Raw genomic sequence first — 26,843 nt, 5'->3', positions numbered from 1 at the left:
ACAGCTTACATAAAATGTACTTATGTGTAAATTTCTTGAAATAACCAACGTTCAGTCAAGTCAACTCATACACAGTCAACAGAAATAAAGGTTTTGCATCAAAACAACTGCATTTCATGTACGCAGAACCAAAGATTTAAACCTAAGCTTCCCTAAAACTTTACCATGTTCCTCAGCTGTCTGACAAGCACTGGCACAGCTTCTAGAAATGTAAATCAAGTTTTTTTTTTTTTGTAGTACAGAACACCCCCTCACTCCCCCCAAAAAGCCTCTTTTCAATCTAAGAGACAAAGAAATGTGCTATGAAAGCCCACGCACACAATGAACATCGCCCACAATAATCCTCAAAAAAGAAAGCTAGAGAAAAAGGCTAGTAATTACGACTCAAGTGAGCATAATTCTTTTATTTCATTTCTGTATCCCTGCCTAGTATTTAAAAAAAATACGGTTGGTGTAGCGAGTGTCATTCAGAAAGAAAAAGTGACTGAAAGAATCATCTCTAAACCTTTCCAAAGACATTGCAGTATACAGGGTGATCATAAAAAAATTAATTCAGCTCTACATAACTACATATTAAACGTATGTTGTGATTGGCTGCAAATGTGTTTTTATGAACAGAAAATGTAGTTTTCACTGAAATCGTGCTTCTGCCCGCCTGGTTCAGTATGGTTTATGATGTTGGAGATCGATATTTGCAAGATTTCAATGATATCAATACATATTATAGAACACAGTTTTTATTAAATATTAAAACAAAATCATTTTCACAAAGTATGTTTAGTTAAGTCATACAGTATATTTTTACAAATAAATTACAGTAACCATAACTGAAAACAGAGCATATTAACATTCATATTCAGTAATAACAGTATTTTCAAGATTTTAACTACAAAGAAATCTTAAGCTTTTAACTTAAGGAATGTAAAACATGCCTTTGAATAATAATTATAAAAAGAAAGAAAACACACACACACACACATTACAAATGTGCACACAATTCTGTGAGAAACATATACAAGCATTATTTAGACAAAATATTTAATATTCAAATTCAGATTCAAAACTTGGCCAGCGTATTGAAATCAAGCTATTTCAGTCTTGAGCTGATAAAAGCCTTTGTCAAACAAGCAAATACAAATGTAAAGCTACAGTGTTCACGGACAGTGAAACAGTCGTTGCTCGTGTGTTAATAATACATGTGTCGGCTCACATTGGATGCTCTGGATAAGTGAACTGCTCTGAATTTAAGGAAGGATCATCCATTTGTTCATCCACATAGCGGCTCTGTCCCAAACCCTAGTGAGCTGACTACACAGATGAAACTCTGATAAGGGACACTTTTGTCAGTTGCACAAAAAAAACAGAGTTTACAGGAACTGTCAGTGTCCAGAGGTTAAATTAACTACAGTAATTAAAAAGATTCAGAATTACAGAAGTTATGTGACTTTTCCAGTTTTTCACAATTCACGATTCATTAAGTTTTTCATTTCATATTTATTATTTTAATTTCCATGAATTTTCCAGGTCTATAAATCTTCTTTTTTATGAAAATGTGAACAAATATTTTATTATATTTTCTCATGTATTCAAGTTTTCTAACACAATAAGGACGCTGGTTAAATTTTAAGCTTTATTATAAACTATTGGTCAAAAGTTTGGAATAATTACGATTTTTTTTGTTTTGTTTAATTAAATGTTTTTATTTTTTGATCAAATAAGATTTTTTTTTCTTACATTACAAATCTTAATTACTTTAAACTTCCCAGTATTGGATAAGTATATTTATATACTTTCTTGGATAATTTCTGATATGAATACATGTGATACTGCTTTAGAACTTGAGCAAAGATGCCTTGGACGGCAACATAATTATAATGGCTTTTATGCTTTAACATGGCATCCAGGTAGGCAGCTCGCTAGATTTAGTGACAGAGCTGATATAAAACTGGCTGTGTAAAAGCTCTTCATATCAAGGCACAATACTCATGTTTTAGTGCATTTAATCTTTATAGCACCAGCTTCCTCTACAAGGTGGGAATGGCAGCTTTTTGGATGCCTGTGACCGTATCGTAAAAACAATCCTCATTAACTACCGATCCAAAACTCTGCACGCTGTAGTCCCTGGCCAGCAGGGTGTTGAGGTCCAGACCTGGAGTGTCGTCCAGAAGAGTCACCTGACTGCCCTGAAGGCTGCTGGTACTGCTCTTGCTCATTCCTTGTGGCTCCTCTATGAAGTTCAGTCTCTGGAGTTGAGTTTCCAAGACGCTAGTCAGGGAGCACAATGTGGATCTCTGGCCTCTGGAGGGCCTGAGGGGAGGTTCGGAGTGAGCGTATCCATCAAACAGTCTGCCCTCATCGGAGTCTGAAGCTGTAGGCCCGTTAGACTGTGGTGGCAGCCGCTGCCAGGAGTTTGTCCTAAGCGCTCCTGGGTGGCTTCTTCTGGGGAAGGTGAAGTTAGAATTTAGGTCTTTAAATCGTCTGTCGACAGCAGCCGTCTGCTTGGCGTTCTCTCTCAGAAGAGTGCGGATTGTCCTCACCGCATTAGCTTTGTTCTCCAGGTTTCTGCACAGAAATTAAATTGCATTTAAAAGCTTAAAATAATGCAAATCATGATACTTGCAGATATTAAATAAAAGGCTCACTTTGAAAGACACTTTTAATATGCGCACTTTTTTGACTTTCAATTGCTATCAAAATTAGCATGTTAACGTTGATTTTTCCAGTTTAACGGCGTTAAAAATATAATGAGCATGGAAAGGGTACTGGTGACGTGGACCTTCAGTATAAGTGTACTGAGGACAGATGAGATGTTGTCAGGCCATTTGTCAGTAAGTTAGCCGCTACACTGTGCTCGTAGCTAGGAATGTAACGATTAACCGTGAGCCGGTTGAAAATCGATTAAGGTGTGTTATGGTTCAAATCGGTTGAGACGCCAAACAAATTCAAATTCAGTTAGGGGTATGAGTTTATATGAGTGTATGTCTCAGGGGAACTTACTGTCTTTAAAAAAAGTTTACTTTTTTTTATTTTTATCTTGCCTCTGTATAATGCATGTTAAAGGTCATAAGTGCAGCGCTGCTTTGTTTACAGTGGAAACCAAGGTAACGCTTGAAGCGCCACCTGCTGGCAGAGACTGAATCAGCATCTCATTCAGCTCATCTGCTGTTTCAGTTTCATGCAGATATTCTTTGTTTAGTTCCACTAAACTGAAGTCAAACCATTCTGTTTTTGCTTCAAATTTGGAAATTATACAATCTAATTTAGATTAAAATCTTTTCATGTTGAATGTATGCAGCATCTTTGGTTGAAGTATTTGCCTCACAGAAAAAGCCTTTTTTCTATGAAAAGATTTATTTTATTTGTGTTATTTATTTTGATTTGAGGCTTGTTTTAAAGTTTTAATTTAGTTTTCTTATTTAAATTTGATCATTTAGCAGATGCTTTTCTCCGAATCAATTTACAAATGAGGACGATAGAAGCAATCAAAACCATCAAAAGAGCAATAATATGCAAGTGCTGTATTAGTATATTATTATAGTGTTATATTTCAATTTCACAAAAAAATGTGCCGCATTTTGTCCATGCAATAATAAAAGGACACATTTAATTTATAATTTGTCAAATCTAATTGTGTGAAAAAGAAAAACGTGAATCAAATCGAAAGGTTACATCCCTGCTCGTAGCGCCTGCTCTTCAACAGCATGCACAAATACAGCTGTGCACGCTATAGCCTGTACCATTTCACATTAAAGCACAAATGAAACTACGAGCATGCGTGTCAGACTGGCGTCACATTCAGCAGCGGCAGCTCTTAAAGTGATAGCAGCCAAATAGCCTTATAACCCAGCTGCTGTGATGTCTGTTTATCAAAGAACAAAAGAAATCAGGAAAGAGGAGCTTTTAAGGATTCATCTATATTTCATATAGAATTTAGTCTTTGATAGCATTAATCATTTTCTGTATAATTCCTACTTGCTGAAGAGCACAGTTAAATATGACATTTATTATAATGGTTATATGTGATATTGTTTTGTTCACTCAATTTAGAAGTTGTTCTTTTTTAAAGTCTAATAAATGTTAAAATGGATAGCTCTGTAATGTTGAATGGCTGGTACTTTCAATATTACCTGCTGCAGAGCTGAAAGGACATTTCTGGTCGTCCCTCCACTTCCGACTTGGTGTGAACCACTTCCCAAAAACAAGGGTTTTCTGACCCTGAAAGAGGCAAGAGTAGAGAGTTTAGTCAAGGCTGATTTTAATTTTGTCAACTGGTCTTTTAAACGGGCTTTTCTATGATATATATATATATATATATATATATATATATATATATATATATATATATATATATATATATATATATATTGTTTGTTTGTTTGTTTTGTTTAATTATGAGCTCTGATGTGACACTCAAGCGGTTCTTAAAATCCTCCATTTAAATTTGAATTAAATTAAATTTATGCATTTAGCAGACACTTTTATCCAAAGCGACATACAGTGCATTCAGGCTCTCAATTTTTACCTATCATGTGTTCCCGGGGAATCGAACCCCCAACCTTGCGCTTGATAGTTCAATGCTCTACCAATTGAGCTACAGGAACACTTTGAATACCATATTCCTCTTGATCTACACTCGGACAGAAACCAAGCTCTTGTTGACTCCAGGTCAAACTCATGTTCATCTCTTAGTGTACACAGGAAGGTCATGTTACACAAACCTGCTGCATTTCCAGGTCGGACCTGAAGGGATGAAACAGGAATGAGCCAGCGGAATTTAAAAGGATCCAGATCCCCGGGCCGTGAAGATGTCTAGTTGGAAAAACATACAAATGTCTGTTAGCTGTCAGTATGAAACAACCAAAACATAACTTTTAGTTACTTAAAAACACTTTAATCATGACTTCAAACCCCTATGGAAATTCTATAATGTATACATGAAGTATATCAAAAGAAAACAAATAATATATTTGTTTATATATAACATATAATATGTGATAATGATTTTCACAAACATTCTGAAAGATTATGTGACACTGAACACTGGAGTGAAAATACAGCTTTCTGCCACAGGAATTAATTACGTTTTAAAATATATTAATATAGAAAACCGTTATTTTAAATTGTAATAATATTTTACAATAATGCTGTTTTTTTTTAAAATAAATTAAGCCTTGGTGAGCATAAACAGACATCTTACAAACCCCAAAATTGTGGGCAGTAGTGTATATTTTGATTTCTAAATAATTTTTGTCTATTTTGTCAATGAACATACCCATCTAATAATGTAATGTCTGTTCATGAAATGGTCTTAAATTAAGGCACTTCTTTAATACATAATACATTAATAATTCAACTAATAATTTGGCATTGAAAGTGAATAAATATTATTTTATCAACTGACAGACCTAATAAAATTACACCATGTGCTTCTTTTTCACAACTCACCATTCTTTTCTTTAACTTGCTTTCCCGATACACCAAAATAAGTGCTCTCTTGAAGACTGAAGGAATAAAAAAAAAAACACTTACTTACAGCACTGACTCTTTTATATTATACATATACTGCACAGCATAAACTGTTACAGTAAATCAGATCAGACTTACGGAAGAGGGTGAGTTCAGGCTCTTTTCTCATGCGGCCCAAAGAGGGCAGAGGGTTTTGCCAGAGTGCTGAACTGTGAATGATGAACTCTCCCATGGAGATCTCAGTGACCTGAGACACACAACACACAGGCTTCATACTGAGATCATAAAGGGAAAATACACTGCATATAATACCATCCTTGTATGCCTTTAAAAGTCATTCTAGAATAGTATGCACCTCCTTCTCAGGGCCGCTCTGCTCTGCTACTAATTGGTCGAACACTGTGCCGTAGTCCTCGTAGATCTTCTGCATCTCGTTTATGTGACTGGCCACCTTCTCCATAGCCTTTAATGCCTCTGCACCAGAAAAAAAGACCCACACTGTCAACTGAACAACTAAATTGACTGAATTGAAAAGAAAGTCAAAAGAGTAAATGGTGACAGTATTTTGGTTTTAGGTGGTCCGTCACCTGTGAGGTGTCTGTGCTCGTCGCTCTCGGGGTCGGTGAGAGACACCAGCTCCCTCAGCAGCAGAGGATACTTCAGAACCCTCTGCACAGGTTTAATGAGGTACGACTCCAGGGTGGACGAGTGCTGTTTGGTGGGGTTCCTCGCCTCCAGGAACTCTTTGAACGCCCGGTCTGTTTTTACTGCCATCAGAAAAACCAAAGAATGATATAAACCACAGGCTCGTTATGCCAGTTACTCGAAATGCCAGTTAATATACAGTACAGACCAAAAGTTTGGACACACCTTCTCATTCAAAGAGTTTTCTTTATTTTCATGACTATGAACATTGTAGAGTCACACTGAAGGCATCAAGGGCTATTTGACCAAGAAGGAGAGTGATGGGGTGCTGCGCCAGATGACCTGGCCTCCACAGTCACCGGACCTGAACCCAATCCAGATGGTTTAGGGGTGAGCTGGACCGCAGACAGAAGGCAAAAGGGCCAACAAGTGCTAAGCATCTCTCGGGGAACTCCTTCAAGACTGTTGAAGACCATTTCAGGTGACTACCTCTTGAAGCTCATCAAGAGAAAGCCAAGAGTGTGCAAAGCAGTAATCAAAGCTAAAGGTGGCTACTTTGAAGAACCTAGAATATGACACATTTTCAGTTGTTTCACACTTTTTTGTTATGTATATAATTCCATATATAATTCCACATGTGTTAATTCATAGTTTTGATGCCTTCAGTGTGAATCTACAATTTTCATAGTCATGAAAATAAAGAAAACTCTTTGAATGAGAAGGTGTGTCCAAACTTTTGGTCTGTACTGTATGCCATGAGGCATGGTCTGATGAGGCTTTTGTTTATGTTTTACCTCTTTCCAGCACTTTCTGCACTTTAATGTGATTGGCACAGAAGCCGCTGTAAAGCTTGAAGTGATCTGCATAGTACAAGAACGATCCGCCCAGGGAGAAGAGCAGCTTCTGGATGTGAGATTGAAAGAGAAAGACTCACAATGTGCCTCAAACCGAAAAAACACATCATTTATTAAATGTGAATCAAATTAGCAGTCTAATTCAAGCATGGCGTCTCTAAAGTGGACCGATTTTGTGATGTTATATCCAAAAAACCTAGAGTGAAAACATTTGTCTCATTTTTAAGTAGTTTTTTTATACTATAAAAATCATGCAAAAAGGTTAACAAAGCACTTCTGGAATATCTAATTATGTCTTTTATTACCGTTGATCCAGACTAGGCATTGAATATTAAATGCATCAGAGATTTAATCCTACACCTCTATAATTTCACCACCCCCATAACTTTACCTTGAGTCTCTCTGGCGTCTCTAGGGCATGGTACTCCGGTGAGGAAGTTGTCCTCACCTCTAAGGTTTGTAGGAAAACCCTCTGAAAGTCCAGCATCTCTGGCAGGCTGCCGAACAGAGACTCCATCTACAGGAAGAGGAAAACCACCATAATGGACATGATACGCAAAAATGAGCTCAGGTCTGACTCAGACACTGCGAAACGTACCTCGTCATGACCCAGGAAGGTTTCTCTTTGTAATGGCTTCAGATAGATCTCAAACAGAGATCCTAGGTCCTAAACACAAGGGACACAAGTGATATGACAATGTAAATAATAAAGAAGAAGGAATTATGCAAGTCACAATGTCTCCATGCACACATGTTGTGGTTTTGTACCTTGACATAAGATTTCTCTGTTTCCACCAGCTCTTGAATGACCATGCGCAGGCGCTCTGTGACGGACATGTTACGGGGAGAGGACCTGGAAAGAGCATTCTCAGTGGAGTAAGGGTTCCTGTGGGTCTCAGAGGATTCTGGGAACGTCTGGTAGAGATTACACACCGTCTCTGGGTTCTGCGAGGTCAATAAAAGCAGGAGATCAATGTCTTGTAGTTCTCTGTTTTTCAGGGTTGACACATTTCTGTGTAGTGCAACAGGTTTCCTCGACCGAAAGGCAATAGGATTGTTCCAACGCTTTTAGGATTACTGCAAAAAAAATAAGCTCAGGGATCAACAAAAGTTTATGATTATTAAACAACCGTTTATCAAGATAATCTTTTATCAGCGCTATGAAGGAACTACAACAGTTGCACGACTGTAATGTCACTGTCATTTAGCTTCCCGCAACTTTTTCTGTCTTCATTTAAAATCTACAGGTTCACAAAACCCACCGACTTTACATCTAACCAAAAGTTAGTACTCATTTCCAGGTTTTTATGACTCAGCACTCTATTGATGTTAAAGTAAAGAGACAAAAACAGTTATTTTGTAACTAAAAAATACAATTTCAGACAGCTTCATCTGAAAAAAAAAAAATGCAGAAACAGCCAAGAAAATAATTTACTAGTGACACATTCATCAGTAATATTTTGGTTTGAAAAGTAGAAACCTAAATATGAACAATCTTTCATTGTTTATACTGTTTAACCTTAACCTGCTCCGAACTCTCCTGAATTATTAAAATCATTATTCTCTTTAGTTTTGATAAATGTTTTGAGGAATCTTCACACCGCTCTAACATTGACAGAAACTCCATAACAAGAAGTTTTTCACTTAAAAATCATTCAAAAATCTCATTCTAAAAATGGCAAGATGTAACATAAATGACATAAAATCACAAGCAATAAATCAAGTTTGAATATATTAAAGTGACAGCAAATAATTACACTTTCAGTCTATCCTGAATTATTTTTTTTAAATGTATATATATATATATATATATATATATATATATATATATATATATATATATATATATATATATATATATATATTTTTTTATATATATTTTTTTTAATATATATATAGTATATGTGGATGCATGGATCCATGTATGTACTAAGAATGCTAGTCCCGCCTCCACTCGAGGTTACATGATTGTGACAGGAAACAGGAAACTTTCAAACAAGTTTTTGAGACTTATCTTTGATGCATCACATGTTAAGGAGAAAATGCTGTGCAGTGGTGTTGACTGATGAAGTAGCAGATTGTTTGACTTTAAGAATACTATAAACAGCAGACAGACAAGTACATGTTGGAATCATAGGGATTTCAACACATTGAGTGCTGCTCTCACTGTATGCTGTATCAATGACCAGTGCAATCCAGCGCTGCTGGATAAAACAACCGAACCATTAGAAAGAGGCTCCGGCGGCGCCTGAGGGCAAGAAATGTTGACTCAGAAATGCAAACGCTCTCCTAAAGGCTTTATCTCCAGAGCGCATGTGGTGCGCTTTCACCGGGCTGCATAAAAAACAGCATCAGCGGTGAAAACTCAAGCCATTTGTCATCGTAATCTGTGCTGTCAGAGGATAATAAAGTGCTGACAAACTGATAAATCCCTCTGGGCGGCTCTGCAGAGCTGCTCTCAACACAGAGGATGGAAAAGATCATTCTTTTCAAACCTCAGTACAATCATAGTGTGTACAATCATAATGAAATGCAATTGAGTGTTTGAAGGTCATAGATAAGTGTGCGTTTCTGAACAAATCTTCTATTTTGACACACAATGCACAATCAAGTACATCATTTGTATGTCCAGAGTAATCATAGACTACTAGAACACAAGAGGATGAGATGAAGCGGCCCAGAGACACTGCGTGCATCCAGTAGTTATAGAACCATGGAGCTAACACTAAATCATAGCTTGTAATAATTACTCTGCGTTCTGGAAGGTCATGTGAAGGACGTAATCGATTTAAATGAGGTAAGTGGAACTACTTTATTTCTTGCGTAAAATATAATTTTTAAAGATGACACTATTGTGTACAATATAATGTATGAATTGAATGTTTAATTCCTTATAATCGTGCACAAAATGTCTTGCACCTCAGATTGTATATCAGAAAAAAAAGTTTTAAATATGAAGTTAAATGTTTTTATTTAGACAACTCTAGTTAACTCTAAGGATAAATATTATTAAAAGTAGCTCACATAATAATTATATTTACAAAAAATATTGTTTGTTAATATATAATTAATAATAGGCTACATATTTTAATAGTTAACAAGCGCAGTGAAACTTAAAGTAGTTTAATCAATGTATATAGGCCATATTCTAGGAATAATCAACTAAATATTAAATATTTAGCTCAGTGTTATTATGTAAAGTCCAATTAAACAAGTTATTAACAAGAAGATATAAGATGTGAATGTGAAAATAGATAGGAAAATCTATTTATATCCAAATTTCTGCCATTGGTCAGTAAAACTGAAAATGTACAATTAACTCCATTTCTGCCAGAGAGCATAAATAATATAAAAAGTAGTTTATATAATAATTAATTATATAAATTTTTACTTCATCCACTTTATCTCATCATATTTGTCAAAAATAGTTAACAAGCACAATAAAACATTTTTCCCCTCGATGTACAACCTAAATTGTTATTAAATATTACTATTAAAAAGTATTATTTAAGTTTTATAAAATTAACATTATATAATGCATAACATTTCAATCGGATTATTATTATATCTGATGAAATTGCATTTCTGATTATACACATCTGATAAAATATGATATAAGATGAAAATATATTAATCAGATTTTGAAAGATCTGGCATTGGTCAGTTAAGCAGATAGTCCCGCCCCAAATACATGCAATCTACAAATGGCTTACTTTGACTCATGCTTTGAGTCAAAAGTCTGGAGTAAGTTGCTCTGCTGTTTCTGACGTCCCATAAAGCAGCATTGAAAGCCGATCACTGTTCACTGAGATGCCATCCTTCAGAACACTTTTTTTTAAACTAACAAATAGGAAACGTCAAAGCGAGAAACCTCAATCAACATTTCACCACAAGAGCTGTTTGATACAGTTAAAAATATATATTGAGGCTTTATAAGCTTTTCAAAATATTTGATATACTTCTGTTTTCAGCCCGGAAATGTCCTGCAACGGCGATTTCTTTAATCAGATGAAATATAAATGTAACCAAACTAGACTGAAAATGTTTAATGCAAGACATGTTTCCATAGTGTTTAAAAGATATGTGTAAATATGATATTAAATCAAATGTCATGTGTATGCCTCAAATGAACTATGCATGATCATAAAACACTGAAGTTAAAAAGCTTTGGGTCGGTTAGAGATTTGTGTTTCATTAAAAAAACTCTTACGCTCACCAAAGCTTATTAAAGCATTTATTTGATCTGAAATATAGCAATAACGGTAATATTGTTCAATATTTTTTTACAGTTAAAAACAATGCTTTTATTCTTTTTAAAATATTTAAAAATGTAAGTAATTCCTGAAGAAAATGCAGAATTGTCAGCATCCTTCAGAAATTGAATAAGCTGATTTAGTGATCAAGTAACAGTTATCCTTATATTTTTTGTGGAAATAGTAATACAACTTTTTTTCAGTATTTGTTGATGAATATAAAGTTCGGATTTTTTGGGGGGGATAATTTTGTAATCATGTGAACGTTTTACTGTCACTTGTGATCAGTTTAATACATCTGTGGTACCTAAAAGTATTCATACAATTTTTTTAAAAAAAAACTTGCTGACCCCAAACAAAAATGTGTGTAAATATTGAAAATCTAGATTTTTCTAGATGCCTATCCCTACACGCCATGCATTTTACATTTTAAACCTGTCAAAGCAGTTAAAGTCAGATTAGCATCTGAGACTGTGCTGTTGAGCACGACCTCACACCAGCCAGCGTAATCTCTCAACACAGACAGCTCACGCATCCCAAATCTCATTCCTCATCCCCTCTGCTTACCCTTCCGCCCCGCTCGGCCTTATCGGTCAGCTCCTCCGAAGCAGACGCTACAGAGACCTCGGGAAACTCCTGAGCTGGAGCTGAGGAGAGAGAAAGAGAAGCACAAGATGTTACTGAAAGAGTGTGCTGGTTACTAAAGTAAGACGTGACTGCGAGTGAAATAAACACACTCGAGGCTCATTAGCTCTCTCTCTCCATAAGCTGACCCAGTTGATCTTTATTAACCTCCATTGATCTGATCTCACTAACTCTGCGTGCAGGCTGTTTGTCTCTGATTCTACAGAGCTTGGCATTGCAGCAAATGAGAAAACATAATATGTACTGGGTTTACAGTTAGAATAATGTTACAAAACCCTCTACAGGAAACAGCGTCCTGTAGGGAATAACAGTCTATTCGTCTGCGAAGGGCCCTGTGGTATAATAGTTTATGTCTGGGCATTGTGACAGCGTCATGCTGAGAAACAAGCAGTCCATCGTTAGGTTCTCATCATAAAAACAGCAGGAGTCCTTTCATTGTTTGCAGTATGTCTAAAGAGCAGGCAGTTTCTTCAAACTGATGGGTAACCAAATACATTTTAAATGCTATTTACAAAATAAAATTAAAGTTGATTCATGTTGGATAATATTTACTGATGACTGTAGGAAAATGCATGCTTACCGTAGGTGAATATAAATAAATAAAAATAAATATATAAATATGTGAATATGAATATGAACATAATATAATATACTATAATAATAATATATTATAATATAATATATAAAATAATATGAATATGTGCTCATTTAAAAATGTAAACCATTCAAATGTTTGTTGTTGTTTTGTTTTTTAATAGCAGCATGACACCCGTAGAAATAATATGTGCATTCATATGCCCAGATCACCAATAAGAGTCAAACACAAAGTTTGTTGCCCTCTACAGGTTATAAAGGGTTAATGCAGAAAAAAGGGCACATCCAATTTTATGTGCAAAGACATAAAGGCAAAATATAATACTATTCAAAAGTTTGGGGTTTATTTATTGGTTTGTATTTTTGTTTGTTTTTAAGAAATTCATACTTTAATGCAATAAATTGCTCAAAGTTTACAGTAAAGACTTTAACATTGTTGCAAACATTTCTATTTCAAATAAATGCTTGAAGTTTCAATTGGTCGAAGAATCCTGAAAATAAAAATGTATCACGGTTTCCACAAAAATATGAAGCGCCACAACTGTTTTCAACATTGATGATAATGGGAGTTCCGATGGAGTTTTGGTTCCTTGCCGCTGTCGCCTCTGGCTTGCTTAGTTGGGGTCACTTCATCTACAGCGATATCGTTGATTTGATTGCAAATAAATGCACAGACACTATTTAAACTGAACAGAGATGACATCACTGAATTCAATGATGAACTGCCTTTAACTATCATTCTGCATTATTGACACACTGTTTTCCTAATGAATGTTGTTCAGTTGCTTTGACGCAATGTATTTTGTTTAAAGCGCCGTATAAATAAAGGTGATTGATTGATTGATAATAAGAAATATTTATTGGGAACCAAATCGGATTATAATAATGATTTTTGAAGGATTGTATGAAAATGAAGACACTGTGGAAAATTCACACTTTTTACAATATATCAAAATAAAAAAACAGCTATTTTAAACTGTAATAATATTTCACAGTAATACTGTTTTCACTGTATTTTTAATCAAATAAATGCAGCCCTGATGACACTTCTTTCAAAAACATAAAAAAGCAATTTTAAAAAATAATGATTTTTTAATGAAATTTTTAACATTAATCTTTTATTTTTTTAATTAAAAAAATCTGAAGCAAACAATAATAATAATAATAAAAAAAAACTAAATTAAGAAATCTTGTCTGATCCCAAACTTCTGAATGGTAGTGTTAACATAAACATCTCTAATGCTTTTCTACCTGTGCTCCATTGCTCCAGGTGAATGGTGTTGGCCCGAGGAGGATGGGGTCGCTCAGGGTCACAGGGGTCACAGTCTGGCCAGACAGAGCTCTGGTCGTCTGTGAAGTTATCCTCGCGTCTGAGGATGAGATGGAGTTCTTGTTGGCTGAAGAAGCTCTGCATGAAGCCGAGGTCGAGAGAAGCCACGCTCACGCCATTGAGAGTCAAGATCTCATCTCCAGCTTTCAGACCTACAGAAACAATACACATACAAATAAAACACAACACATTCAACCAATCAGAACAGCATTTAAATTAAACTTATGCATTTAGCAGATGCTTTGGAATTACAGTGCATTCAGGCTATCAATTTTTACCTCATGTGTTCCCGGGGAATCGAACCCACAACCTTGCACTTGATAGCGCAATGCTCTACCAATTGAGCTACAGGAACACTGCATTTAAAATTAAAAATTTTCAAGCATTAGAAATATAGAAATGTTACTACCTTCAACACATGCCAGGCCTTCAGGATTCACCTCGCTCACATACACATGACTTCTCCTGGCACCATCCACATGACCTGTGACCGCAAAACCTGCACAGAGCCCTACAGTTCAATCAATCATTGCCAGAATTCATTCAACATATTGGCAGGAAAATTGGGTCACAATTGCGGAAGCTCAGCATGATGCCAAAGCTGCACTTTCCCATACAATGAAACTGAACGAGTCATCTTAGCACTTACAACTCAACTGGTTTAAAGTGACTAAACTATCTCTTTAAGTACATTAAAGTGCCCTTTTTTCATCAATATTACATGAAAATACAGTTTAATCAGGTTCAGTTTCTAAACAATACAAGAGTGGGGAGATTATCTAATGTGAAGAAATATTCACTTGTCAATGAACTATTTCTTTTCTTGCTGATCCTGCTGTACAGCAACTCACCAAAGTCTACGGTCGTGTCCGGTCGGGACATGTTTACGGTCAACACATTCACAGGCCAAACTTCCAGTTCATCATAGACCTGTTAAACAAGAGCAGAGCATCATTATTGCTTTATCATAAAGCAAGGTTTTGTGAAATGAATGTGTATCACAGAAAAAAACTGGTTTTGACATGCTTCCAATCCAACTAGTTTCAGATAAGCAATGTTAAGTGTGTTTTTGTCTCACCAGGGTCTTTAGGAGGTCTGTGGGCGCTGGAGTGCTTCTCTCCACATCTTGTCCCAAATGTCTCCTCATGTGCAGGCAGTGCAGAGCCGGGTCAAGCTGCTTTATCTACACAAAACAGTAAAATCCACATTCATATAAAAATCTAAACGGGGTACAGAATGTGTAATGAGTTACTGAATGATCATAAAGCAGATGCATCCTGTGACAACCTCAAACTATTGTGCACTCTATCTGTCTGAACCAGTCAGAGAGGACAGAAAATGCGAATGCATGAACTTTAGTAGCTGCTATGTTTCTGGTCATTGCCAGTTGAGGTCAGTAGGTCTGTGAACGGTTGACTGGATTACCTTGCAGGCCACTGAGAGAACATCAGCAACCACAGAGTCCTGTTTGACCGGCACACTGACCACCTGAGCGTCCGGCATCAGCACACACACCCGGCTTTCCTGACTGCATTCCCACCGGTGACCTTCAGGTGGCGCTGTTACATGCAATTTGGGAAAGCTGTCCAGCTTCTGCTAGCAACACCCGAGAACAGAAATTAAGAAAAAGAACAAACATTAGTTTAGCCCATATAGTTCAAGTAGGCTACAATTTAGTATCTTTCTCAGTACGAGTTATGATATTGAGAATTTACTTTATTTAATATTAGTTGCTTTATGTAACTTATCATAATTATTTAACACTGTAAATAGTACAAATATATACCGTATATATATTTTTTTTGCTACTAGCATAGATATATAACCAGCAGCTATATTAAATATTAAACACACTGCCGTGTGTTGCAAAATTAATTCTTCAAAAATATACAATGTTTCAATCTTATTTGAAACTCTATTCAGTTTCTACATCTGCATGCAATGCAATTGATACGCACACAAAAAAGTTGAATATATTTTTGGGAAATACCTGAAAGAAGCAATGCTACAAATCTGACAGTATCACAAACGCATTTTTCCAATAACAATATGATATGACAATCGTGTTTTATGACGTCATTTGTGAAAAAGAAATAAAAAAGATGTGCTTAATTGTTCTGAATGTGCAGCTGTAGTGTCCTTCAAATCTTAAAAGTATATTTTTGAAAACTGTACTTAAACATATAGTAGCTATTCAAGAATTAAGTGTGCTCGAGATTAGAAGATTACTTTCATGAACAACACACTTAAGCACACTTTTAAAATGCACTTTGTAATAATGGCAAACTGAACATTTTACAGTTGTACTGATTTCTTGTCACATTTTAAAGTACAATTATTTTGATGTGTTGACTAACATACTAAAGCATATTTAAAGTAGCCTACTTGATGCATAGCTTTTAATTTTTCAGCTGCCTTTTTAGCAAACAAACATGAGGGAAAATCCCCTCCGTCTTCCTCTGCTCTCGTTCGGAGCCAGCATGCTGGGTCAGAGCCAGCTGCCAGCAACACTATGCATCTTTAGCGCGCTCCTCATTCTGTGAGAGAGAGAAAGCCGGGTCACACGTCCCTTTTCACGGACTCGACTCACACAGCTGTCACAATAACCTGCTGATCTGTTGACATTATGCAGCGCTAACAGATCAGAGGGTGGAGAATGGCCAGAATGGGGGAGGTTCGTTCAGAGCAATTCTTTTGTCCTTCAGCTCCATCCTCAATATAAGGATTTGACATCGTAAGAGCTGCTGAACAATATAATACGTCTTAACAGACTTTAGGAAGCTGCTTTTAAACTGTAGCTTGCTAAGGACAATCAACTGATAACTTTATAACAGTCAAGCTACTCTTTTTAAAACAGCAGTTATTTAAAAAGCAGCTAATTAAATTGAAACATAATCATCGCAGTTTGTTTCTGGTTTAAAAGTGGGATTTTAAATGGACAAAAATACTAATAAAAATAAACAAATGTAATAAAAAATATTCATTTAAAAATATAAATCAAAATATTATTACATGATGATTTTAATTTCACATTATTATAATGTCCACTTTACTAAAAAGTGTCCTTAAGTGTATTAAGAAATAGTCTTAAAACTTTAAATTAAAAAGTATACCTGAAAGGATTATTTCATATTATCTGCAAGTACAGTTTTCAATAATTTACTTTTTTTTATTACTTCTTTTTCACAAGAGCTAACACTGAAGAGGATGTCATTTTAGTGCTGTCAAATGATTAATCGCATCCAAAATAAAAGTTTTTGTTTACATAATATAAGTGTGTGTACTGTGTATATTTATTACATATATATAAAAGCACGCGCATACAGTATATATTAAAAAATATATAAACATCACATATTTTTCTTGAATATATACATGCATGTGTTTTTTTATTTAATAATACATATTAAATATAGACAGTACACTACACACACATACATTAGGTGAGCAAAAACTTTTATTTTGGATGCGATTAATCGCGATTAATCACTTGACAGCACTACTTGTTACTTTATGATATGTAGTCATTTTAGAGTGGTGTTATTACCTCTGAGCTGCTTTGTGTAGATGGATGACCAAATGATCCAGAAGAACATCCTTCAAATATCTGCATCACAAAAACAAATACAGAAACATTAAACATTAAACATTAAAATCCAGAATCAAAAAAGCAACATGTTTCTATCTATGTGCCTTAATTAGAAACCATCAATCTGAGGCGCCAGCTTTGATACTATTCTGATTGCAGATCACAGCAGAAATAACCCTGGGAAATAATGAGAGGTCTGGAAGATGCTAAAATTATAGGTCTATAAAAGCAGACAGATGGATCAGCCCAAATCAGACACGGCCTCCCCTCACCCAAGACACCAGTGCGCTCAACGTCCTCCTGCTAACACGTGAACACATTCTTAATATAGATGTAGTCTATACAAACAGACAAGGGGATGTTGTGTCCTCTACAATTAACTGAAAAAGCAAAACCAAACATACCAAAACCTGACATAAGCGTTGTTCCTGCAGTTAGGTGGACTCCTCACTGTACACAGGCAGCTAGCTAAAGCAGCATCCTATCTTTCAGTGAATAAACCGCACAACTGACAGAATTAAAACATTCTTTATGAGCGATAACGTTACCATCGCTAATAGTACTACTCATCATGTGGAGCACACAAGAAACTCGACTTACAGTTACAGAAGAATATGATGTTATCATGTTGCTAAGCTAACAACACAACAAACCCTGATAAAAAAAGAAACTATAGCATAAGAAATAGCATAAGCCTGGTCATACATAGCTGGTTTTAGAGGGGAAAAATAGCGTTTTCCTTTGTAATGCTGTACACAAAGCAGCACTGCGCTCACAAACACTGCTTTATCAGGTATTACAAGCTCGTGATGAAATGAAAATGAGACCAATCGACCAATCACCGCAGATTAGTGTCACGCAAAGGAGTTGTTTGGAGAAATGAATTGTTGAGCGAATCGTTTGGGAGTCATTGAGCAAATAATATAAAAATAAATGCATTATTATAAGACAATGAAAGTGTTTTTTGATATTGCATGCATGTCGACCTGTTGTTGGGGACTCCTAAAACCAAAATATGAACCTTTCATTACCCATAATAGGGGCACTTTAAGATTATAATAATTTATTTTTAAAGCATGGCCTCCACAAAACCAGATTTAGCACCTCGTTTTACTTTGAGATCGTTCTGAGGTTATTTACAGATTTAAAGCCATAACAATAAATAGTTTCATAGCTATGATACTGTTTTTTAAATCAAATCTCATGACAACACAAGCAACTAACAGTTAAACTTAAAAAATAAAAATACAAAACACAATTAGGAAATAAAATTGAATTTTATTTCCTAAAATTGAATTCTGGAAAGAAATCAATTAAATCTGTATGTGTTGGTGTGTGTGAAAATATACAGATGTAACCCCCTTTGTAATCGTTACATTTTTTTCCAAGTAACTGTGATTTAACTACGCATTTTTTCTCAGTAACTGTTTATTTATTTTGTAATTAAATTATGTAATTCCGTTACATGTAACTAGTTACTCCTTAACACTGACTATTGACTATATGACTAATAAAGAGGTAGACATCCACATAATAGTAGCAACTCCACAACTGAGTGGTTTATCTGGGGATGGCAACTCTTACTGGACTCTGACTAAGGCATCTGAGCCCTCTGGAAACAATCACACTGCCCCCAGTAACCCTGTGAAATCACACAGCATCAGACTCTACATCTGTGCAGTAGAAGCTCTCGCTCGTCTCAGACTGCTTCCAGCTTGCAGCAGTTAACCGTCTTTGGACTCGTGCACTATTAAGGGCTGTTTGCTCCATTTAAGTCTGCATGATTATGAGGCTGGAGCCGCTGAGCGATTGGCTCCAAACTCATGTGAGGTCGTCTACATTATCATACATGTGGATTTAGAGCTCATGCTCGGTGTTAACACAAAAGCCCTTCAGAGAAGGAATGCTGATCTGGGCTTAATTACAAGAACTGATCTAGAAACAGCATTTCCCAAACACTTTGACGAGAGAAAGGAACAGGACTGCTGTGTGTTTTCCTGCCATTTGACCTCCAGAGAAAGCTTTGCGATGAGTGAGTCAGTGGTTGTTTGTTTTATCCGGCGAGTGTGACGGTGTTTGCCACCCTGACACCTGTGGACAGCATTAACACACTACTGTGAGACTAAATGAGTCAAATAGGCCTGCGTCTTAAATGACTATTCAGTACTGAAGTCATAAACACTGGCCGGTGAACCTCAGAGTAATACGAAATCACAGCTCTTTTAATATGTACCCGTTCATGTCAATTAGGATTAACACTAATGAAAGGAAAAACTGCTCCTTTTATTTTTATTTTCCCTAAGTGTATTGTTAGGGTCACAGAATATATAACTGTCTAGCCAAATAATTTCCATTCTTTTTCTGTTGTTACTGATTACTGGATAAATTAATTAAATAATAATTGTATTTAAGTTGCATTCACAAGATGTATATTGGCTATAGAGACTGACATAGAGATATGTTCTGAAAAGTGCAAGGAATCATATTATAGCACTTATGATACTCTCCTTTAGATTAGATCTGTACCAAAATCAAATAAGTAACAAATAAAATAAATATCTTCATTTAAACAAAATAAGGCTTTGTCTGTGCTCTTAAATTAAAGGCAACCACTGCATATTAATCATGATCCAAACAAAGATGCTGCGTACATGCAACATGAGCTGTTTTTAATTTAAATTAGTTTGTAGAATTTCGATATTTTGTAGCAAAACAGAATGGTTTGACTTAGTTTTGTAGAACTATACATAAAAATATCTGCATTAAAACGCAGATTCACTCTCTGCCAGCAGGTGGCGCTTAAAGTGTTTCCTTGGTTTCTGGTGTAAACGAAGCAGTGCTGCACTTATGAACTTTAATATGAATTATACAGAGGCAACATGAAAAGAAAAAATACCATTTAAACTTTTCTAAAAGACAGTAAGTTCCACTCAGACATGCATTCAAATAAATTCCTACCCCTAAATGAATTGTGATTTGTTTAGCATTTCAACTGAATTGAATTGTCACAAATTTGAATTGATTTTTCATGCTGTAACTCTTACCTGGGACAGGGACTGTCTCTTTTCCCGGTTGCGTTTGGTCAGACTGTCTAATCCCTTCTGTGAAGAAAAAAGCAGCCCTCGTTTGTTCCGCATACCTCGAGGATGAGAGCGAGATCGTCTCTTTAGGGTGGCCTCATCACGAGTGCATATCTGCACAAACACAAGCTCATTTCAGTTATTTGAGGCATCATCTTAATTACATTTTTGTGGTGTGTCTCAATGTTAGATTGTTTTAATGAGGTCCTTTTTTGGTATCTAACAAAATTCACTCAAAGCATGTGACAGATCCTCACCAGCGCATGAAAGGACGAGACAGAAAAAATTCCCAGACGACCTAACGACATTTTAGATGGACGTCCCGCAGTGGCTAGCAGGCTTTTCGGATTGGGCAGCTCTGTGCCCTGCAGGCTAGCCAGGTAACAGCGCATGCGGAAGAGCTCTAGGTTAAACTTCTCCAGGTTCTGTTCCCATTGCAGGATCTGTGGGTCAAAGATGAAGAAGAGAGAGAAACACATTAATAGACATACATTTTGTAGATACAACAACACAAAACATTGTCAGTAAGCACCCACACCCATCAAATTTTCTTTGAAACCTAAACATTTAGATAAAATGTTGATTATGCGAATCTGAAGGATATGGGAGTCAAGTTGGAATGCATGTACTATATAATTGGATGCTCTGAAGGCACTGTGCTGTGGTTTCGGTTCAAACTCCAACATCAATGACATAATTGCCCAATTTAGCAAACCCCTCATCTAAACTACCTGGCCTTTAATCTTTTGAAACAAACCACACACATGCATAAACATCCACACACACATCCGTTTTGTTCCTCACCTGGTTCTCAATAGCCTTCCTGTTCTTCTGGTTGCTGATGACGGATAGCTGCAGCTCTGCCATCTTCTTCATTTTACCATCCATGTCGATCTTCTGCAGGAGAGCTCTGCTCTGGCTCTTCAGCAAACGCAAAGTGTCCTCCTTCCCCTGACGCTTAGCCAAATGGGAAGCACTGGCAGAATGGATGGCCGTCACCCAGTTCTCAAGCTCTGTTTGATTTGCAGCCTGCAAGTAAGAGGCGAGAGATTAGAGGCAACTTGTAACTAAGAGTGTGGAAATTCTGTACTGTGTATTATATATTATGATAAAGACCACCTGCCTGAAAGAGATAAACATCTCCATAGGCATTGCTGAGGCAGAAGACATGCTCTTTCTTGGGATGCTCAGGAACTGCCTGCACAATACTGTCTTCAGCAAGCACTGCGTATCGTGGTGTGCATTCCTGCTCAGGGGAGGTCTTTCCATTGGATTCACCCAACAAAAGTGTACAGCCTACAGAAGACAGGAAAACCGAGATAGAGCTTCTAACAATGAAGAAGAAACTTTATCCATTGCAGCTAAATTTTGAAGTCTTATAACTGAGATTGGCTGTGCATGTTTTAGCATCTTACCTTTGAGCGTGACCCAATACTGCCTCCACTTGCGTCTTGCTACCAGCTCCAGTTTGCGGTCCTTGTGGAGCGTAATGAGGGGCTTAAAAGCCAACCAACCGGCCCTCCGCACAACACCTTGCTCCTTCTCAAACAGGAAGTCCATTTGCTCTAAGGAGCCCATTGAGCCACTGCTGCTTTCTCCTTCACCCTCCCAGACCTGGAGTCCATCAGCAGTTCCACTGCTGCTTCCAGTCTCTAGGCCTTGCATAAAGTTCTCATAAATGTTCTGCCTCAAGGCCGCACTCTGGTTCTGTTGCCCAAATGGGCCCGTTGAGGAACCAGAGCAGTCCAACTGTGTCTGGGAGGACACTGGATTCCAAAATGGTCTGGATTCCTCTAGTGTTACCCCAGTTCCACAGCTGGTAACCTCTGTAAAGTCCAGAGTACTAGGTTCCTGAGGTTGGGCAGACGTCAAGTGAGAAGAGAATGGCAAATGTTAGCATGTATATGTTTTACAAGGTTGACATAATGTTGTGAAGCATTTTGCACCCTTTGGTCAGTCTTTACTCTACCTAAAAACTATGCAAATTATGGTCAGGCCAACAAGCATACTATTTCAAAACATCTGTAATTTGTTATTTTAGTGGAATGTGTAAAAATCTAAGAATGCTTTACAGCACTGAGCCCTGTTGAAAAAAGAAATCAGCATATGCTGGTTGGGTATGTTTTGAAGCATGGCAGCTGGTTTGAGCCGGTTTAAATTGGTTATAAGCTGGTTATGAGATGGTTTAAGCTGGTCAAGCAACTATCACCTGATCAAGACCAGCTCATAACCATCTGTCATGCTTCAAAACATACCTAACCAGCATATGCTGTTTTTGTACATGGAAAAATGTCCAGTTCAACTAAAACTGCATCTGCATGATAATTCTGGAGTCAAACAGGAAGGCCTGCTATGCTGACAGATTCACACTAATGCCCAACACACCAAAAATAAAAAAATAATTTTATCACCTGCAGCCTTCGCTTTTTCCTGCTTAGACTTCCTGTCCAATCGCTGAGGCGGCGGATGCGACTCTTGAGCGAGTCCTTCCTTGTGTTCCCATCGGGAACTGCTTTTCTGCATGGCAGGGTTTGTGAGGTGTAATTCTGGGTTTTCGGACCTTCATCCTGAGAAGAGGTTAGTGAGGCTTGGAGTTGAGGAGCATCCTCAAGTTGGTCCGCCGCAAGGATGCCCACAGTGGGGAATGGCACAGTCATGTTGGGGTTTGTGTAAATGTCAGATAGTCCATTATGCTCCAAATGAAGTAGCACAGAGTCTCCAATGCCACTGTCCCCCTCAGTGCGGTTAGCATTGTACCCATTACTATTGCAACCACTGCTTGTATATTGACTGTCTTGAACTGTGGGTTGGCAGGTGAGGTTACCCATAAGGTTCTCAGATTGCTCTGTATTGTAACCATTAAAACATCCAAAGTCCACCGTACGTGTGGATGAGAGTGTGGTATATCCACTACTGTTGTCCGAAGGTTGGCCGGTGGTGAAGACGTTATCACACAGATCTTCTGTCCCATTCCCCCATGGCGAGTCATACCATGAATCCTCAGAGCTAAGAGAGCTCCCATTACTGGCCCTTTGGCTAGCCTCAACAGGTCCACCGAGACAGCTGCCCAATGACAGCTCAACATCCGGATCCCTCCGTGCATTGGTAAACTCAACCCTTAGACTTCCATCTTCACGAAAAAGAACTTTGGGACTGCTTTTATTGTCTTTAAGTTCAGAACTGGTGCTCCTCGTAGGGGCCTGGAGGCTTCCAGTCTGTTGTCTGTAGCCTACAAAGAATCCATTTCCCTGGAATAAAAGGTTGTCATAGTCTTTGTGGCTCTCTGAATGTACTTTATCACTAGATCCCCCCTTAATGCAGTCATAATGCCGGGAGATGTACGGTTTGTTGTTCTTGTGTGGTGAAAAACCATTTTTGTCCTTGTATCCAGAGGTGCTCTGGGAGCTCCTCCACCAAGAGTGTGGAGAGAGTGTCTCCTCTTTAGAAGTGTGCAGCTTCAGGGAGCTAGACTTTCCCTTACCAGGGATGAGGAAATTGCTGTACTGACTATCTGTATTTCCCATTCTGAACTGTGAGAAAAATGATAAAGAAACATCAAGGTCATTCCCTTCATCTATCTATAAATCCATCCAACTTTCTATCCATCCATTCAACTATCCACTTCAACCACCCATCCACGCACTTACACACAAACTAAAACAACAGTATTACATAGTAATAGAGTTTCTTTTTACCTGTTATTAAGCCAGCACACAAAGAAATTCCTTCATATTTCGTATTCCTTCGCAATGGTCATCCTCTTTTCCGAACGTTGTCTATGGTTCTGTCTACTCCTGCCTGGTGCAGCATCTGACTCTCACTGAGATCCTCCTCCCTTCACTGTCTACCACAGCTGTTCCTCTCTCTCGCTCTCTCTCTCTCGCTCTCTCTCTCTCCATCGCTCATCTGTGGAGAAACAGAGGAAGGGAGGGGCATGCGTCAGTAACACAGTCGGCTGTTGTGAGTGCAGCCTGCAGTGGGAAGCCCCACTCCAACCCACAACCCGAAATCTAAACAGACCTCACGCTTCTGTCCTGCTGCCACATTCCATGACGTAGCACAGCAAGCTTTCACAAGGACAGACTTCATACAACCTCACTGTTTATTTTCAGGCTAGGAAATTCTTCACAATTTTCTTTATTTTTTTTTTGTCTGAACCATAATGGTTAAGTAACTCAATCTCTCCAGGCGATGTGTTTAGACTGTACACAAAATCTTTTGAATATGTCTGGGGTAGCATTGTTTTCTCTTAAAGCCAGAAGAGTATTTGGAAAAGATCCGTAATGAGAATTTTATTAGTGGCAGGATGAAATGCTCCTCTGCTTGGGAATTCTCATATCCTGTGAACTTTACTGAGATTTAGGGGTGAGAAGGGACTTTGGGGTTCAGAGGTAGAATAATCATCCTGCCGGAGCAGCTCAAGAGGATATGGATAAGGGGGGTTGGGGAAGGAATAAAAACACACCACCCTAACCATGACCTCTAACCCTGGAGTGAGCAGTGAATGCCACCAACACCATCTTCTTTCACACGACCAAGCTTCATTGAAGCAAGGAACAGTGCGCTTGAGATGGAGCAGGGAGGCGGACGGCTGCTTCATTATGAAAAGTACCAGAAGGCGTTGTGATGTTATGCTTCCAACACTGCGGCTTTGTAAGAGACGGAACACAGGAACAGCCAATGAGCTTTGCTGGTTCCAGACGCCAGGGCTGAACCAGGGCATTGTGGGATGTGTGTCCTTTCCCATTCAGAAAAGATGATCTGAATGGTAGTCGCTCACATTGTGAGCTTCTTTGTGTGTCTGACTGGCCATCTGCTACCCCAAGGAGTAAGATCAGTCACCCTCGACCCGCGCAACTCACTCGTCCCAAAAGAAGCACAAGACTTTGCAGTGCCAAACTTTTCTAGAATTCAACAGACTGAGCCAAGACCTCCTTGTTGAAGGATGCATGAGTGTGTTTTTTCATGTATAGCTATTTTCCATCTGCTCTTGACACTAAGCATCACCAACCTTTCAGGAACTGAAATTGTGGCACATGTCTGCCTCTTCTCATTCTTAGTTATTCTGACTTCGGAATATTTCCCACCAGTCATATGGGCTGCTTTCATGACACTTTTTTGAATATTGTAAGAAAAATATTCTACAGACATTAAGACCTTGTCCACACTAATATGTTTTCGTTTGAAAACATTTTTTTTTCTCTTTGCTTTGTCGACAAAAACAAAGCCTTATAAAAATGGTCTCCAAAGTGGATACATTTGAAAATGCTGTTTCCATGTTGTAGTGTGGATGGAGAAAACGAAGGTATTTGAAAATGATGATGCATGTTTAGTCATTTGACACATATTGTACAGATAGACATCTAGGTTCATACCAGTATTGTGGCTGTTTTGTGCTATTAACTTCGTTGCTATAATATGTTACTTGTACACTTTATATTACAGTCCTGCAAAGATGACAGAAAATTTACTTGCAAATGCTGTCTTAAAGTAAACTTCAGAGCAGTTGCATTTTAGATCCAACATATAATAGTGCGACATGTCAGTGAATTGCCAGAAAATTTATGGCTGTACCGTCTCAGTGACCTTTTAATGAGGTTTTACGTGTGAAAAGCAAGGTGAATTTAGCTTTTTTCTACATTTCAGTGTGAATGATAAAGTTTTAGGAAACGCTTAAAAAGATTAGCGTGGACAGAGAGCGTTTAAATAAAAAAAAAAAAGTTTTCAATGTATCCGGATCATTGTAGATGTAGCCTAAATCTTTCCGCACCATTGACAGAATTTTCTATAATTTATGAGACAACCCTCTCCGGAATTTTCCAGCTCTCCGTGTTTTCACTCTTATACGGTAGGTGGCGCTATTACACGTATTCTGAAAGTGCATTGAATCCCTAGATCAAAACACAGCGAAGAAGCAGAAACAAGCGATCATACATGCAAGCAGATGCAAAATACTGTGATCATCAAGCATTAAACAGCACATAAATCAAAACTGCCCCATGTTTCCGAATTAAAATACAGGAAGTGATATATGATATATTCATGCATCAAAATATTCTGAGGCAATGACATTTTTGTGAAAATGATAAAACAATGCTGGTAATTTTTTATTCTATCCTTTTATTCACAGAGACACAGGGTGGGCTCTTTGACTTTGGCAGCAAGCAGACACCCAGAACCCCCTAGAATTTTACACAGGCAAGTTCCATTCACATTTAATTTCGAAACTATAAAAGTATAGTTACCAGTTAAAGCAGGACAGTTTTATTGATTTATTGTTTTAAAGTTTAAATGCTACCAGGTGCACATTCACATAAGCTTACTTTAAGAGCCCAAGACACACAGTGAATGCAGTCTTGCTGCTCCAAACTAATGAGCGTTCACAGT

The 26,843-nt window shown here is 37.4% G+C and overlaps 1 protein-coding gene across 2 annotated transcripts in view; it reads right to left on the bottom strand.

Moving 5' to 3' along the window:
* Positions 1–716: 716 nt before the first annotated feature.
* Positions 717–26,843, bottom strand: part of LOC127983930 (rho guanine nucleotide exchange factor TIAM2-like) — a 39,244-nt gene continuing 13,117 nt past the window's right edge. The window contains exons 2-26 of one of the 2 annotated variants that reach the window (XM_052586333.1): positions 24,152–24,362; positions 22,868–23,986; positions 21,872–22,307; positions 21,580–21,752; positions 21,261–21,485; positions 20,714–20,899; positions 20,421–20,570; positions 17,335–17,394; positions 15,213–15,383; positions 14,866–14,970; positions 14,639–14,717; positions 14,197–14,286; positions 13,709–13,939; positions 11,786–11,865; positions 7,734–7,910; positions 7,564–7,632; positions 7,357–7,482; positions 6,906–7,014; positions 6,054–6,233; positions 5,822–5,940; positions 5,605–5,713; positions 5,446–5,501; positions 4,719–4,809; positions 4,128–4,215; positions 717–2,562 (exon numbers count right to left, since the gene is read on the bottom strand). In XM_052586333.1, coding sequence (XP_052442293.1) covers positions 2,025–2,562; positions 4,128–4,215; positions 4,719–4,809; positions 5,446–5,501; positions 5,605–5,713; positions 5,822–5,940; positions 6,054–6,233; positions 6,906–7,014; positions 7,357–7,482; positions 7,564–7,632; positions 7,734–7,910; positions 11,786–11,865; positions 13,709–13,939; positions 14,197–14,286; positions 14,639–14,717; positions 14,866–14,970; positions 15,213–15,383; positions 17,335–17,394; positions 20,421–20,570; positions 20,714–20,899; positions 21,261–21,485; positions 21,580–21,752; positions 21,872–22,307; positions 22,868–23,980 — 4,761 coding nt within the window. In that variant the 5' untranslated portion in view covers positions 23,981–23,986; positions 24,152–24,362 and the 3' untranslated portion in view covers positions 717–2,024. The remainder of the gene's footprint in view (positions 2,563–4,127; positions 4,216–4,718; positions 4,810–5,445; positions 5,502–5,604; positions 5,714–5,821; positions 5,941–6,053; positions 6,234–6,905; positions 7,015–7,356; positions 7,483–7,563; positions 7,633–7,733; positions 7,911–11,785; positions 11,866–13,708; positions 13,940–14,196; positions 14,287–14,638; positions 14,718–14,865; positions 14,971–15,212; positions 15,384–17,334; positions 17,395–20,420; positions 20,571–20,713; positions 20,900–21,260; positions 21,486–21,579; positions 21,753–21,871; positions 22,308–22,867; positions 23,987–24,151; positions 24,363–26,843) is intronic. The other variant, XM_052586334.1, reaches the window with a different exon arrangement.

This window comes from Carassius gibelio, chromosome B20 (assembly GCF_023724105.1).
Source record: "Carassius gibelio isolate Cgi1373 ecotype wild population from Czech Republic chromosome B20, carGib1.2-hapl.c, whole genome shotgun sequence".
Classification (NCBI taxonomy): Eukaryota; Metazoa; Chordata; class Actinopteri; order Cypriniformes; family Cyprinidae; genus Carassius; species Carassius gibelio.
Note: the sequence above shows the minus strand (reverse complement) of the source record. Positions and strands in the feature narration are given on the sequence as shown.